Raw genomic sequence first — 13,648 nt, forward strand, 5'->3', positions numbered from 1 at the left:
TGTGAGGCACAGACTTCATTAACCCTTTATTACAAGGAGCGCTCTTATAGAAGTATATGTGGACTTAACGTGAAAAAAATCAAATGTATCCAAGAATAAAAAACACAGCACATAAAGTAGTATATGCATTCCAGTGTTCGCGCGGAGACAGTGGGCGCCAGGAAAAGGCTCTTCTATAAAGGCCTGGCTCAAGGGGGCCAGCGTGCGAACGGTTCCGGGCGGCGCGGACCGGCCTCAGGCACAGTGTGGGGGCCTCCTGCCTCTTCCCCGCGGCCGGCGGGCGGGGCAGCACCAGTTCCTGGGGCCTCCGGGCCAGCGGCCACCCCAGGCCAGTGGAGTGGGGTGCCAGGCAGAACCCCTCAGACTGGGGTGGCCGCGCCTGGCCCTCCGGGGGCAGCGGCGACGACATCCCGGGTCTCGTGGGCTTCAGGGCCAGCCAAAACGCACCCTCAGAAGCCCTTGGCTTAGTCAGCCTTTTTCAGGAAGATCTGGAAGAGCCGGGCTCAGTGTCAGCTGGGGTCTCAGAGAGCAGCCCTGGTCTAGCTATTTGGTAGAGCTCCCCATTCCCCGCACCCAGCCCTGCCCTGTATCACCTCACTCAGAATGACCCACACCGGCGAGTCTGTCTGGATGGAGAGGCGCAGCGCTTCCAGGGGGCCAAAGGCTGGGTCCACTTCTCCCTGTGCCACACCCTTGTAGAAAGAGCCTGGGGGAGGGCAGCGATGAGAGGTGGCCCCAAGACTCCTGCCTGTCCCCCCGCCTCCACCTGACTGCCCCTCACTCACCGATCTGGAGGTAGCCATCAGAGCTCCGAGGGTACTGGAGAGTGGCTGAACGGCCCTCCTGCAGGGCCTCCTTGTCTGACTGGGGGTTCTGGGGACCAGATCAAGGGGCTGAAGCCAGTGGCTGTGGAGGGGGCAGGGGCCTCAGCGCACACCCACCTGCTACTACACTCACATCAAAGGGCAGCACCTCCACGGATGTGTTGAAGAGCTTGTCCTCTGGGTGCTCAATGTTCCCGCTTCGGAAGAAGAACCTGTGGCCAGACAGGCCTGTGAGCTGCTGCAGGGTTTGGGCACTGCCCAGGCACACTACCCAGCAGAGAAAGGCCAGGCCTGGACCAGGAGTGCAGTAGGTGGGCCCTGAGGTACTGCGTGAGGCTAGGCACCACCCGGGGCAGCCGTTGGACTGCGCGAGGCAACCAGGGCCTTACTTGTAAGGACAATGGTGATGGGCAATGTCACTGAGCTCCTGTGGGCCCTGTTGGACTTAGTCTTTACAAAGTGGCTACTGTTCTGAGCCCTACTTTTCAGATAAGAAAACTTAATAAGGTTAAGGAATTTGCAGGGGTCACAGAGGGAAATCTGCAGGTCCAGAAATTTGTGGTGAGGCCTCTACTCTGGTAGCCACCCTGCCCCTCCCCCAAGGTGGACCTGTGGGCGCTGGCACTGACCGCTCCAGTCGCAGTGGCTGGAAGAAGCGGAAGCGGATGAAGTCCCCTGCAGCGGGCGTGAAGGCCCAGAAGAAATCCTCGCGCAGGTAGGCCTTCTCCAGGGTGAACTGCTGGTATGTCTTGAGGCTCGTACTCACTTCCGCGGGCGGGTTCACATGCTCCTTCCGCAGTGCCTGCTTCCCAAAGTCCTTGTCCTACAGTGGAGGAGGGACACTGGTGCTAGGGTGGGCCCTGGACTTGCCCTGCTACCTGCTTGTCCAACCTCAGCCCAGGCTCTGCTACACTCAACTAGGCTTGAGTGTGGCACTGCCCACCTTCAGTTTCTGGATCTTGCCCGCCAGTGAGGAGTGCGTGCCCACGTGCTGGAAGAGGGATGGCTTGAAGCGGATCCGCAGGTTGGCCTTCTGCCGGTCACAGTGCTTCTGTGGAGGGAGGGTGACACACGCTAGGGCTCAGCTCAACTCTACCTCTGAAGACAGAAACTCCTCCAGCCGGCAGCGCAGTCTCCTCCTGTCAGGTGCATGGTCACCGACACCGTCCCTACTGGAGGCTGCTTGCTCCACCGCGCCCTCCCGCCTCTGCGCAGGCTCTGCTCACCGCATCCTTCTCAGGATTGCAGACCTTCACCCACAGAATATGGTCCAGGAGCCAGTCGATGGGCTTGTCCCGGTAGAACATGAGGATGAACTCCACAATGACGCTCAAGTCCAGTGACTTGAACATCTTCCCTGCGGGTGGGATTGGAGGGAGAGGGGTGCTGAGTAGGCAGCTCTGCCCTGCCCTACTTCCTCTTAGTCCCTGTGGGGGACACTGGGAAGGGTCCCACAGCAAAACCTCTGGCTGGCTGCAGGCAGGTGCAGGTAACAAGAGGGCAGATGGGATGGTGAGCCCAAACATCCCGATGCAGAGGGCAGGCAGGAACAGGCCAGGTGGGGCCGCAGTGGGCACTCCAGGCAAAGGCTCAGAGCACGACACTGCATGGTACTAGGGCTCGGAACAGGGCGTGGGGCTGAGAGATGATGACAGAGGCAGAAGTGGGCTGGATGGAGATATTTTGGTCAGGTCAGTGGGGCAGGGAGGGGGGTGGCACACCAATGAAGCCCAGCTGGGAGAACTCCAGGATCATCCAGTCCTCCGAGGGCTGCTGGAGTGCGAAGTTCTTCATGGTGCTCAGGTAGTTGGGCTTGGCTATGATGTCATCCTCCAGCTGCACAGTGATGGGTAGGTAGAAGGGGGTCGGGACTCAGGATGGGCACAGGGGCAGGGCAGGGCTTGCCACCCGGGCCCATCCAGGGTCCAGGGGGAAAAGGGACAGAGCAGGGTCTCAGTGCTCACCTGCACGTAGTAAATGCCTTTGGACTGCGCATACATCATGAGGAAGCAGTAATCAAGGTTCTGTTTGGTCCTCCACCTGTGGGCCAGGGGCAGGGGCCTCAAGAGCTCAGACCCCCTCCACCTCCAATGTGGCTACCACAGAGGCCACTGAGTGGGTAGGAGACCCACCCCCCCATGCAGGGGTCCTCCAATGGGACAATGGAGGTACTGCAGGGAAGTGCCCAGGACTCATACACCCACAGACTAGGTTCTTAGCACAGGTGGGCAGGTTGCTGGGGGCACAGGGAAGTGGGTAGTGCTAGTACCTGACTCTCTCCTTGGGGTCCCCAAAGGACTCTCGGAGGCGGGAGAAGTCAGGGTAGAAGTGGGGAGAAGGGGAGATGATCTCTAGGAGCCCAGAATGGATCTCTGTAGGGAACCTGGGGGACAAGAAGGCCCAGTGAGTGTGCACCCTCCAGGGACTGGAGCAGGGACAGCGCTGAGCTAGCTAGACCCTGTCCTTTTCTTAAGGCCCACGAGGCAGACATCCCCTGACACCACACCCATCCTACTGAGGCACTGAGGCTCCCGAGGGGTTGGGTCACCTCTACATGCCCACCCCCTTTCAGCCAAGAGGAGAAGCACCCTTTCCCACAGAGGGATGGCACATCTTGCTGGGGGGGTGGTGCACAGCCGGCACCTGTCTGCCCAACACCCCGCGAAGGGTTCTCCCTCCACCAGCCTTGTCGGGCTGTCAGTACTCACAAGGCCTTGATATTCTCCGTCACCAGCGAGGTATACTGTGGGTCAGTCTGTGGGGAGACCAAGTGCCCTCCATGAGCCAGGCTGCCAGCCCAAATGGCCTGGAAGAAAGGGCTGAGGGAAGGACACAGCCTTCTCTCCCACATGGAAGGAGTGAGCCCACCATCCTGAAGGCTAAGTAAGGCTGGGCCTGGGGGCCACAGGTGCCTCAGAAAAAGCCCTTTTAGATACCTCGGTCCAAGGGGTGGGACAGACTATAACTGGCATCTCCACGAGGGGGCGCTAAAATGTCTTTCCTTTTAACTTTATCTTGTTAAGTTTGTGAGTGAAACTGACGATTGAACTTCTGAGAGTTTTTTCCTCCAAAATGTTGCTGTTTTCATTCTCCTTGTTATTTTGTGCCGTGTGTCTTCCTCTGAATGTCCCCGCGACCCGTGCCCTAGCCCACTTGCCTCAGCGATCAGCACCACGATGACCGAGTCCTCTTTCTCCTGTGGGCTGAGCTCTGAGATGAGCGAGTGCAGCGTGTCAGTCAGGTACGAGTGCACCTCGCGCCGCACGCTGGGGATGCCCATCACCACTGACACTGCAGGGACGCGGAGGGTTGGTACTGGGCACTGCGTGGGGGTCGTCCCACCACCCGCCACTCGCCCCTCCCGGGCCCCGCCCCTACCTCCGGTGCGGCCCTGGCCCACGCGCACGGCGGGCTGCAGGCTGCTTTCCTTGGCTAGCAGGTGTGGCAGGTGGTGGAAGACAGTGGGTAGGTGCAGCACGTGCTTGTGCGAGACGTTCCACGGCTTCAGGCGCGGATCCTCTGGGTGGGTCGGGAAGGGACAGGTCAGACAACGCGGTCCGCCATCAGCCTCGCATCCCCTGCCACTGCCCGCTCCTGCGCTCACCGGTTAGGCGGCCCCAGGTGCGATTGCTGTCTCCATCTCGCAGCGCTTGTCTCTCCGACACGGCCCTCTTGATCTCGTCCAGCACCAGGTTGAGCTCCTTGGAGCGCTTGAGGCTCTCCTGCTCAGCTGCATGCAACCGGTCACGCAGCGCCAGAAACTCCCGCTGGTACACGTCCGCCACATCGCCTGTGGGTGGTGCACAGGCTGTCACCAGGGGGCAGCCTAGAGCTGAGGTACTGCGGCTTGAGTGTTAGCCTACACATCTGTTCCTATGTCTGCCCAATGTGAGCCACATGGGGCTACATAAGGGTCACTCTGAAGTCACAGTGACACTCACACTTGGGGAAGAAAAGCCTCCACTGGGGGAGTTAGCCCTCTCCAGTGCTCTCCCTTTATTTTCTGCATTGAGGAGACATCTGAAGTGGAAGGGCTGCAGGACCACCTCCAGCCCCAGGCGAGACAAACCTAAGCTGAGGCTGAAAAGGCTCAGACTGAATCCTCTCCATCCCCTCCCCTCTCCTCCCAAAGCCCCCTCTTGCTTCTCCTTGCAGCATCTCCTCCTTCCAGGAAGTAGGGCACCCAAGGTCCCACCCAGGGCACAAGGACCCAGACCTTCCTCAAGGAGCTCTTAGCATTGAGGCCAACCTTCCCCTGTTCCTTCTTTCAGCCTCTGCACTTTGCTTCCCATCCCCGTTCACAGAGATCACAGGCAGCCCCATCCCCAAGGCCCCATGGGGACAGAAAACCTCCCTGGACTCTCCCCCGTATCCTGCAAGTAGTACTGAGCCCCAGGCACCCATCGGTCACTGTTCTCATGGTTGTCATTCTACACTTAGGCACCAGCTCTGGATTTGCAATCTCACACAGTCCGGCAGGGGTGGGTGGGTGGGGACCGTTGCAGTTACAGCCCCCAATGCTCAGAGGAGCAAATGAAGTTGAGAAACTAGTCAGGGGTCCCTCAGCAAGTCAGCAGCAGAAAGGGGACAAGAGCTCTAAGTGCCCTGAGGCCTGCTTCTCTGGAGATCTGTCCTAGGCCTAGACCATGCCACCCCAGGGGGGCCTGTGTTAGAACCTCCAACTGGGCCCCATGTGCAGGCACTAGGGGTGCACATGGGCCAGAAGCAGCACAGAGGTAGGGCTGCCTGACAGTGGAGAGGGATCTCCAGGGTGCCAAGTACCTGGCTCCACTGGTCTGGCAGGGCTCAGCGAGCAGGAATGAGATAAACGACATCAACAACATCGTTATCTGCTGCTGAAGCAGCCAGGTCCTGCCAGGCTGTGCCCTCTCAAGGCCTTTTCTAATCCGGCTTTTGCCCTCTTTATTTGCCATCACACACACCTCCTTTTCCTTTTCTGATGTCTATGCTTTCACACACGCTGTCTCTTCTGACTGGAATCCCCTTTTCTCTTCTGGGCCTGATGAAGACCCATGTAGCCTTCAAGGCCTAGTTGCCTTCCAGATCTCCCCTCTCACCCTCAGGCGGCTCTTATGTTCCAGGATCCCTTGCGGGGGGTGGTCACAGCCCCTAGAATGCCCTGGGATGGTGTCACCTCCCCACAATCGGGTATACCAAAGGTCATGACCAAAGCAAAGTTCGGGCATCTCAGGACACCCCCTTTCTGCAGCTGGGGCGGAGGCTGAAGTGCTAAGTCCTGGGGAAGAGGGAGGGGTAGCCCCTACGCAGGACGGAGAGGCTGTGGGGGGAGGGGCGGGGGAGCCAAGCAGATCCTTGATGAGGCACTCCAGAGTCAGCAGCTTGCCCCATCTCCCTTCCCACACCCTGCCCAAGGGGCCAAAGGCCAGGCCACTTCAAGCTTCTGTGCTCAGGGACAGCCCTGCTGGGGGAGGGAGTCAGGAGTCAGGTTACCAGATCTTTGAGGCTCTGCTCTGGGTTCTGAGGCCAGGTTACCCTGGAAACCTGACCCCTTGAACAGGGAGCTGGCCACCCCCAGCACTCACCTGCGCAGCTGCCAGTAGGGAGGGGGGACTGGAGGTGCTGAGGCCCAGCAGGAGGGAGTTCAGAGCTGCCTACACAGGCAGGTGGCCTCCCTCCTGCCTGGGTCCCTACCCACCCACCTATTGTCCCTGATGCCCTCCTCAATGCCACCCCAGTGCTGCGGAGCTGCTGAGTCTTGCAGGGGCAGAAGGGCTACTGGCTACACCCAAGGCAGCTCCCTGCAGTGGGGCCCTCTGTGAAGTGGGGGAGGGTCAGGAGACCTCATCCCCCTCTGACTGCTGTTGCCGCCCCTGTCCCCCCCCACCCCCCTGCAAACCCGTGGCCTTCTCTGATCTTTAAGTGGGCTGAGCTCCGTCCAACCTTAGCCTGCCCCAGGGGGACAGGCCAGTGGCAGCGGTGGGCCCTGCTGACCTGAATCGTCCTGACCACCAGGGCCTGGGCACAGCCTGCTCCCTACCCTGGCCTCCCTTCCTAGGAGCCTTCTGCTGCCCGAGTCCTGGGGGCGGCTGTGCTCACACTACTGGAGGCTCTCCCGCCCCTTCCTCCCCGAGAAGGCAGAGTAATCAGGATACCAGCAGCCCATGGACCACAGTCTTCCCTTTGGTTCCCTCTTTGTTAAAGAAACAGATTCAAGAGCCAGGCTGGGGCACAGACCTTGTGCTCTGTACTTAGGGAAGGGGAAACAGGCCCAGAGGGGCACAGGCAGGTTCCAGGCCCAGCAAAGGTCTGCTGTTAACCTGCGGCGAGGGGACTTCCCTTGCGGTCCAGTGGCTAAGACTCTGAGCTCCCACTGGAGGGGGCCCAGGTTCAATCCCTGGTCAGGGAACTAGATCCCATATGCCGCAGCTATGACTTCGCATGTCTCAACTAAAAGATCCTGCATGTGGCAAGGAAGATCACACATGCGGCAACGAAGATCCCACGTGCGGCAACTAAGATCTGGAGCAGCCAAATAAATAAATAAATGTTTTTTTTAAAAAGTCCTGCAGTAGGGCAGGGGCATGGAGAGGGTGCAGGTGTTCACCTCCCCTCCAGGACTTGCACCCACCCACCCAGTGGTCAAGACAGGCATCCATCATTGCTGAAATCCAAGAGAGGGGACAGCCTAGACACTGGGGAGGGCTGTGTGGCCGAGGCCACCCCCCTGGAGGGTCTGCTGTCTTCCCTGGGGACCTTCAGCAGGTGCTTGGCTGAGGGCTACCGTTCGAGCATTAGTGGAGCTGCTGCACAAATCTGGTCAAGGCTGGATATGAAAGTGGGCCTGAAACCCCGTATCTAGGGTCCGTCTTGCCAAGGCCTGTGTGTCCTTCCTGGCCCTTGGCTTCCAGGATGCCACCTGTTCCTGCTTTCCCTTCCTCTCTGGCTTCCTGCCCAACTCTTCCCTTCCCTACAGATATGGCTTCCTCTGCCTTTCCTCTAAGCATCGGTGCCTGGGCCAGCCCTCTCCTGAGCCTCCTACTCACTGCAAGCTGGAAGCCAAGGTCCAGTCTGGCCTCAGACTTAGTCTGGTTTCCCCATGGGCTTAATACAGTTGTCTGAATGTAAGAATGAGAAAGGTTCATATAAGAGCCCAGACTCAGTCTTCTCTTCAAGCTTCCAAAGACCAGACCCTACTGGGACTCCCAGAACAGTAACAGCCCTCGACGGGGAAGGCACAGGTGACCATCTTGTTACATGTCACACAGACTTCTGGACTGCCACACCCAAGGGACAAGGACCCCTGCATCTGAGCCCCGCATTTCTTTGCGTAGGGGTGTTCTCCTGCTCCCCAGGCCCTCCTCGATGCCCCGTTTAGGGAGAGTAGGCCCTAAATGGAGCCATGGGTATCCCCCTCACTCCTGGACACTGTGGCCAGCCAGACTCACAGAGAAGGTGTCCTGGTGGGAGGCTGGTGCTGCAGTTCCTGACACCTGGCTGATGGCCGGTGGCTGCCATAGGAGGCACACAGGAACTGCGGCCTAGCCCAGGACAGGGTGCAAGGGGTCATCGCTCCACTCACAGCTGAACAAATGTGCCCCAGCCCGTCGGATATGGCCCCACCTTGGCCTCCATGCCAGGCTGCTTACATGGCCACTCTCTCAAGGGTCCAAAATGCCCTTCCCCAGGTGACACACCCCACCTACGGAGAACTCTGCCCCAGCCATGCCCTCCATGTACCAAGTCCTAGGGGGTCTCCCCTCAGGCCCTCTGGAGCCCCTAGGGCAGCCCAGGCCTTCATCCAAACAGGGCTGGGCTGAGCTGGGCGGGCAGGAGCCAGGAGCCAGGAGGGGACACTGGGACTTGGAGGGTCAGAAAGGCTCCAGGTTCTCCCGCAGCCTCTGTTGGGGAACAGGGAAGCAGGAGGTGGGAGGGAGGCGGAGGGTCAGCTGGCCTCAGCCTGATCCCGCTTAGGCCTCCTGCAGGAAAGCCAGACGGCAGGAAGGAAGCAGCTTTTCCCGGTGCCTCCTGTGCTAACGGCTGGGTGGACAAGGGCCTGAGAGCGCCTCCTCAGCCTTCAACCCTCAGCCAAGGCCCCACTCAGCCCCAGGCATCCCAACCAACTCCAGCCGGTGCTGGGGCCTGCCCCCCCCGTCCTAAGTGTGCTGGCCAGATGCAGAGGGCCATGACGGTGGACTGGCCAGCTTAACCCAACTTCAGGTGAGACCACACAAAATAAGTTGACCGGTAGCCAGGGCGGGGTGGGGTGCTCATGAGGCCCTCCATGCATCCCCCCAGGCCAGTAGCCACAGGAAGGCTTCCGCAGCACCCACATCCCTGTGGAGGAGTCCTGGGGCCAGATGTCCTGGAGGAGGGCTGTGGAGGCCCCGGGGAGCCGCCCCCACAGTGCGCTGGGGTGGAGAGGTGGTGTGAAGTGATGGTACTGCCTGGATGTCCGGCTGCCTCCTCCTCGTGTCTCAGGATCGGTGTACCCAGGTGCCTGGAGCGGTACCTTGGGGACCCTCCGGCACGGCCACCTCTGTGACCTTGTGTCTCTGTCCCTCTCTGAGAACTCTGAGGTCTCCAGCTCACCAGAGGGAGCGACCCGCCCCAACACGGGCAGAACTGTACTCACGGAGGCCGGTCCTGAGCGCGCACGGGGCACCCGACTCCCGCTCACCGGCGCGGCCCAGCCCAGGCCAGAGGAGAATTTCGTTATTCCAGCAGCAAACAAGTGGGAGCAAGGATGGGAGGGGCGTCCTCTCGCACCGCCCGGGCGGGGAAGGGGCGCCCGCGTCGGCTTCCGGCCGCCTTCCACAGCAGCTGTCCGGACCCCGCTCCGGCCGCCGGCGCCCAGGTGTGGGAGGGGGCGCGGGGCGGAGGACGGCGGGGGAGGGGCTCACCTTTCTGGCCGCTGAGCGCCGCGTACCAGGAGAGCGAGAGGAAGGCGCACAGGCAGAAGAGCAGCAGCGTCAGGAAGGCGCCATTGCGGAGCCTCATCTCCTCAGGTGCGCGGTGGGCGCCGGCGGGGCCGAGGCCGCATGGCCCGGGGGGGCCGGGGCCGGGGCGCGGGAACCTGGAGGCTGCAGGGGCCCCGGCCCCGGGGCGGGGAGGGGCTGGGAGCCCGGGGCCGGGCAGGGATGCGGGCGGGCCTGCCGGGCTGGGGACTGGGCCGGGCACCGCGCTAACGGCTCCTCTGGGGCGCGGGGAGTGGACCGCCTAGGCTCGGCGCTTGGGCCGGGCCAGGCTGGGCTAGGCTGGGCGGCGAGAGCCGCGGCCCGGCCTGGATCCCGGGCCGCCGCGGAGTCGGCTGCGAAGGGCGGGGCGGCCGGGATTTAAAGGGGCCGCATCATCCGCTGCCGCCACCAGCACCACGAGGGGGCGGGGTGGGGGACCAACGCCCGGGATCCCGCCCTCCTGGCTCCGGACAGCGGCCCCCGCGTGGGCTCATGCGTCCCGGACTTCACGGCCCTGGGCACCGGCCTCAGGTAGGTCAAAGCTGGGGCCTTCGCGAGTTCGCGTCTTCTGTGGTGGAGGCCGTGTGAGGGGGTCCCCCAACCCCTTCTCAGTAACATTTTCGTTGTGAACTCTCGAAACCCAGATCTGGTCCTCAATCGCATTAACTTGAGGCCCCTCAGGTCCCTCCCCCAGGTCTGAGAAGTCTAGGCAAATAAAGGTGAGACAGGCTGGGACCTGGGACCGGGAACCCTTTGCTGCCGTGCTGGCTCCTGGACAAACATCTCCTCCAGCAACAAAATACAAAGAAACTACGAGGGACTAAAAAGTACTGTGTGCATGGGCAGTTGGGGCAAATTATGACCAGCAAGATAGAAAAAGACCAAAAACCTGACTGCCACTTCTGAAGAGCCGGGAGCAAAAACAGGGTACCGCACATGCCCCCTGTGCACCACCAAAGGGGTGGGCAGACCACCTAAGCCACCCCTCCTGCCCAACCCCCGGACACACCCCTAACCTCACCCCATGTAAGGAACCAGCCGGCCCCACCCAGGAGCGAGCAAGGGAACCTGTTACTTGTTTTCGCTGCCCCCCTGCTGCAGCAGGGGCCCCAGTAAAGCCTTGCCCAAATTTCTTGTCTGGCCTCTTCCATTGATTAAGGAAGGCCAAGAACCCTGACCAGTAACAGATTTCTGGCACCCAACATGGGACCTCTCTTGTCTTCCCGGCAGAGGATCTGGGCACCTCTGGGACCACTGAAAGCAACTTCCCCGTGGGTGACAAGAGGTCGCCTGAACCTCACCTCGTCACCGCATTTGGTAAGTCTGCCTTTCGGGCCCCTGGGGGCCTCAGTACCTCATTCGTGCAATGCGTTCCCCCTCCCGTTTGCCCCTTTCCCTCTGCTGAAATCTCTCCTTTCTCTGTCCTTTCCCACTCCTCTGTCTTATCCTTTGGAGAGAGTGGACATTGGGCAGCTACAGTATCACTCCTCTCAGCACGTGAGACCATGCTCCCTCTGGCCGGCAATGGGTGACAAGCAGAGGTGGGAGAGGCTCCCCTCACACCGTGCAGACCTTGGTCCAGTGGGCTCTCCCTGATGGGAGATTTATGACAGTGATAGAATTCAAACCTCATGTGTTGTGGCTGGAAGTTCTATTGTCCCAGTATTCTCACCTTTATTTTCTTGCTGTCACTTTCTTTTTTTAGTCTTTCTCGCCTCCCTTCACCTCTCCCTTGATCCTTACACCTGCACTCCCATCCCCTTTATCCTGAAAAGTTCTTGTTTGTGTCAAGTTTTTGTCGGTGGTACATGCTGAGTAAAAGGATCTTTGTCTTACGTAGTTTTGTCTGTCCAACTGCTCCTGCAAGTCTCTGCTGAAATTGTGGGCCCTGTGGAGCACTTAAGCGTTGAAATACAAACACAGCTCACATTGCCTGAGACTCCAGCCTTGGGTTACTTCGTGGGATTTTAAAAAGAATAAAAAAGAGAGGAGCTTGCATTTCTCTCCTCTGCCTTTGCAATGTAACTATTCTGCCTGGGCTCTCAGGAACTATCTGATCCATCTGTAGTCCCCCGGACTGAGGAAAAAAAAGAGACCTTTTTAAATTCAAGTGGGAAAACTATGAGATCTCTGGTTCTGTTTCTCTTTATGTAAACATTAACTTGTAAATGAGCTGTATTTAATTGGCTTAAAGGAAACTGAGCACGTATATACATTCTCAGAAATATAAAACTCGCCAGAATACATTCCACATTCATGTGATCTGGGAAATATTCAATATTAAATTAATATCTGGTATTAGAGCTAGTTTAAGGTTGTGGGCTTAATTAATACAGACCTGTCTTTAGAGTCATCAACATTAAGAATAATATAATATTTTCATTGTTCCTAGGGTTACTGGAAGCCAATAAATGCATATTGTTTCTGTTATAAAATCTGTCAACAGGGAAAATAACCTGATATGATTACATTTTTTAGTAAATGTTACTGAGGTAAGACCTTTTTGGTAAACTCTATAGGAATAATTATGTTTTGGAAATATCCATCTAAAATAGTCTCTCCACACTTTGGTAACTTGAAGCAATATTAAGTTAAATGATAGGAATTCATCGAGTATCCAGGCCATTTCAAATAAGATGAAATATTGGCGCATTAATTGCTAAACAGATCTAAACTTACGACTTTACAACTTTTGTCTTCTTATGAGGGGGAAACGAAAGATGTTTGGCTTTATTAAACACATGTCTTGTACCACATACCACACTGAGCAAAAAAATAGTGCTTTGGGAAGTTGCATGTTTCTAGAGGTTATGGGATATTCCAACCAGGGAATGCTAACGTAAAGACAGTTCATAGTTGCTTAAGGAAAGTAGGATGTGCGTTTTCAGTAAAAGAAGGTATGAGGAGTGGAAATATATTTTGTTAAAAGAAAAGGGTGATTCTGTCCTAGAGCTTGTTGTTTCTGAATGGGAAAAGAATAAGGGACAAAATAATATGACTACAGGAAGTTGCAAAAGGTTTGTGGAAAAGGAACATTGGGAAAAGAGTTTTGTGTACGGTCAAGATTTTCTAGGGTTGGATTAAATTTGACTAGGTAAATGGATTTTATTAAGAGTAGGCTGATACAGGACTGGATTTAGTTTCTCTCTCTCATAAGAGAACAGTTTTCCTGGAATGCTACCTTTGATCAAAGATTGTGTGAGTTTCAGTGCCTTTAAGTGGTCTGTATTTACTTTTTTAAAAAAATACATTTATTTATTTATTTATTTATGGCTGCGTTGGATCTTCATTGCTACACACCGGTTATCTCTAGTTGTGGTGAGTGGGGGGCTACTCTTGGTTGCTGTGTGCAGGCTTCTCGTTGCGGTGGCTTCTCTTGTTGTGGAGCACGGGCTCTAGGTGCCTGGGCTCAGTAGTTGTGGCGCACGGGCTTAGTTGCTCCGCGGCATGTGGGATCTTCCCAGACCAGGGCTCGAACCCATGTCCCCTGCATTGGCAGGAGGATTCTCAACCACTGCACCACCAATGGTGAAATAAGTCCCTGTATTTACTTTTGAAATCCTTTTTTCACCTTAGCTCAAGGAATAAGTATTGTTTCACAACTACCTATGATCCTATCTGACCAGGCGTTTTAAAGCTTTTTGAGGGAATTCCTTGATTGTCCAGTGGTTAGGGCTCCATGGGGCACGGGTTCAATCCCTGGTTGGGGAAGTAAGATCCCACAAGCTGTGCAGCATAGCCAAAAAAAACTTTTTGAAATTTTTGACAGACTTCCCAAATATCAAATTCTAATTAAAGTTCTTTTGACCTCCAGCTAACTTTGGGGTGCTTCAAAGGGCCCTGGGAGCATCCCAAAGACAGATCCTAAACTAACTGGGTCCATTTGGT

At 57.3% G+C, this 13,648-nt stretch overlaps 1 protein-coding gene and 1 long non-coding RNA gene across 2 annotated transcripts in view; one reads left to right on the plus strand and one right to left on the minus strand.

Moving 5' to 3' along the window:
• Nucleotides 1-10,122, minus strand: MGAT4B (alpha-1,3-mannosyl-glycoprotein 4-beta-N-acetylglucosaminyltransferase B). The gene is made up of 15 exons (XM_060095045.1): nucleotides 9,707-10,122; nucleotides 4,429-4,614; nucleotides 4,203-4,343; nucleotides 3,982-4,115; nucleotides 3,533-3,579; nucleotides 3,094-3,207; nucleotides 2,789-2,864; nucleotides 2,546-2,660; nucleotides 2,051-2,181; nucleotides 1,768-1,875; nucleotides 1,454-1,647; nucleotides 958-1,036; nucleotides 786-873; nucleotides 594-706; nucleotides 1-488 (listed from the first exon to the last, which is right to left on the minus strand). The coding sequence occupies exons 1-15, from the start codon at nucleotides 9,801-9,803 to the stop codon at nucleotides 465-467; spliced, it is 1,647 nt and encodes a 548-aa protein (XP_059951028.1). The 5' UTR covers nucleotides 9,804-10,122; the 3' UTR covers nucleotides 1-464.
• The window catches only part of LOC132487222 (uncharacterized), a 19,921-nt gene continuing 15,859 nt past the window's right edge, over nucleotides 9,587-13,648 (plus strand). Inside the window, exons 1-2 of the long non-coding RNA XR_009531529.1 lie at nucleotides 9,587-9,811; nucleotides 10,991-11,077. This is a non-coding gene — a long non-coding RNA (uncharacterized LOC132487222). The remainder of the gene's footprint in view (nucleotides 9,812-10,990; nucleotides 11,078-13,648) is intronic.

The sequence above is a fragment of the Mesoplodon densirostris genome, chromosome 3 (assembly GCF_025265405.1).
Source record: "Mesoplodon densirostris isolate mMesDen1 chromosome 3, mMesDen1 primary haplotype, whole genome shotgun sequence".
In the NCBI taxonomy this organism is placed as follows: domain Eukaryota; kingdom Metazoa; phylum Chordata; class Mammalia; order Artiodactyla; family Ziphiidae; genus Mesoplodon; species Mesoplodon densirostris.

Coding starts and splice junctions, on each gene's coding strand:
- MGAT4B (XM_060095045.1), bottom strand. CDS start 9,803: ATGAGGCTCCGCAATGGCGCCTTCCTGACGCTGCTGCTCTTCTGCCTG. Junction 4,116..4,202: donor GGGCCAGGGCCGCACCGGAG/GTAGGGGCGGGG, acceptor GCGTCCCTGCAG/TGTCAGTGGTGATGGGCATC. Junction 1,037..1,453: donor CAGCCACTGCGACTGGAGCG/GTCAGTGCCAGC, acceptor GTCTGGCCACAG/GTTCTTCTTCCGAAGCGGGA.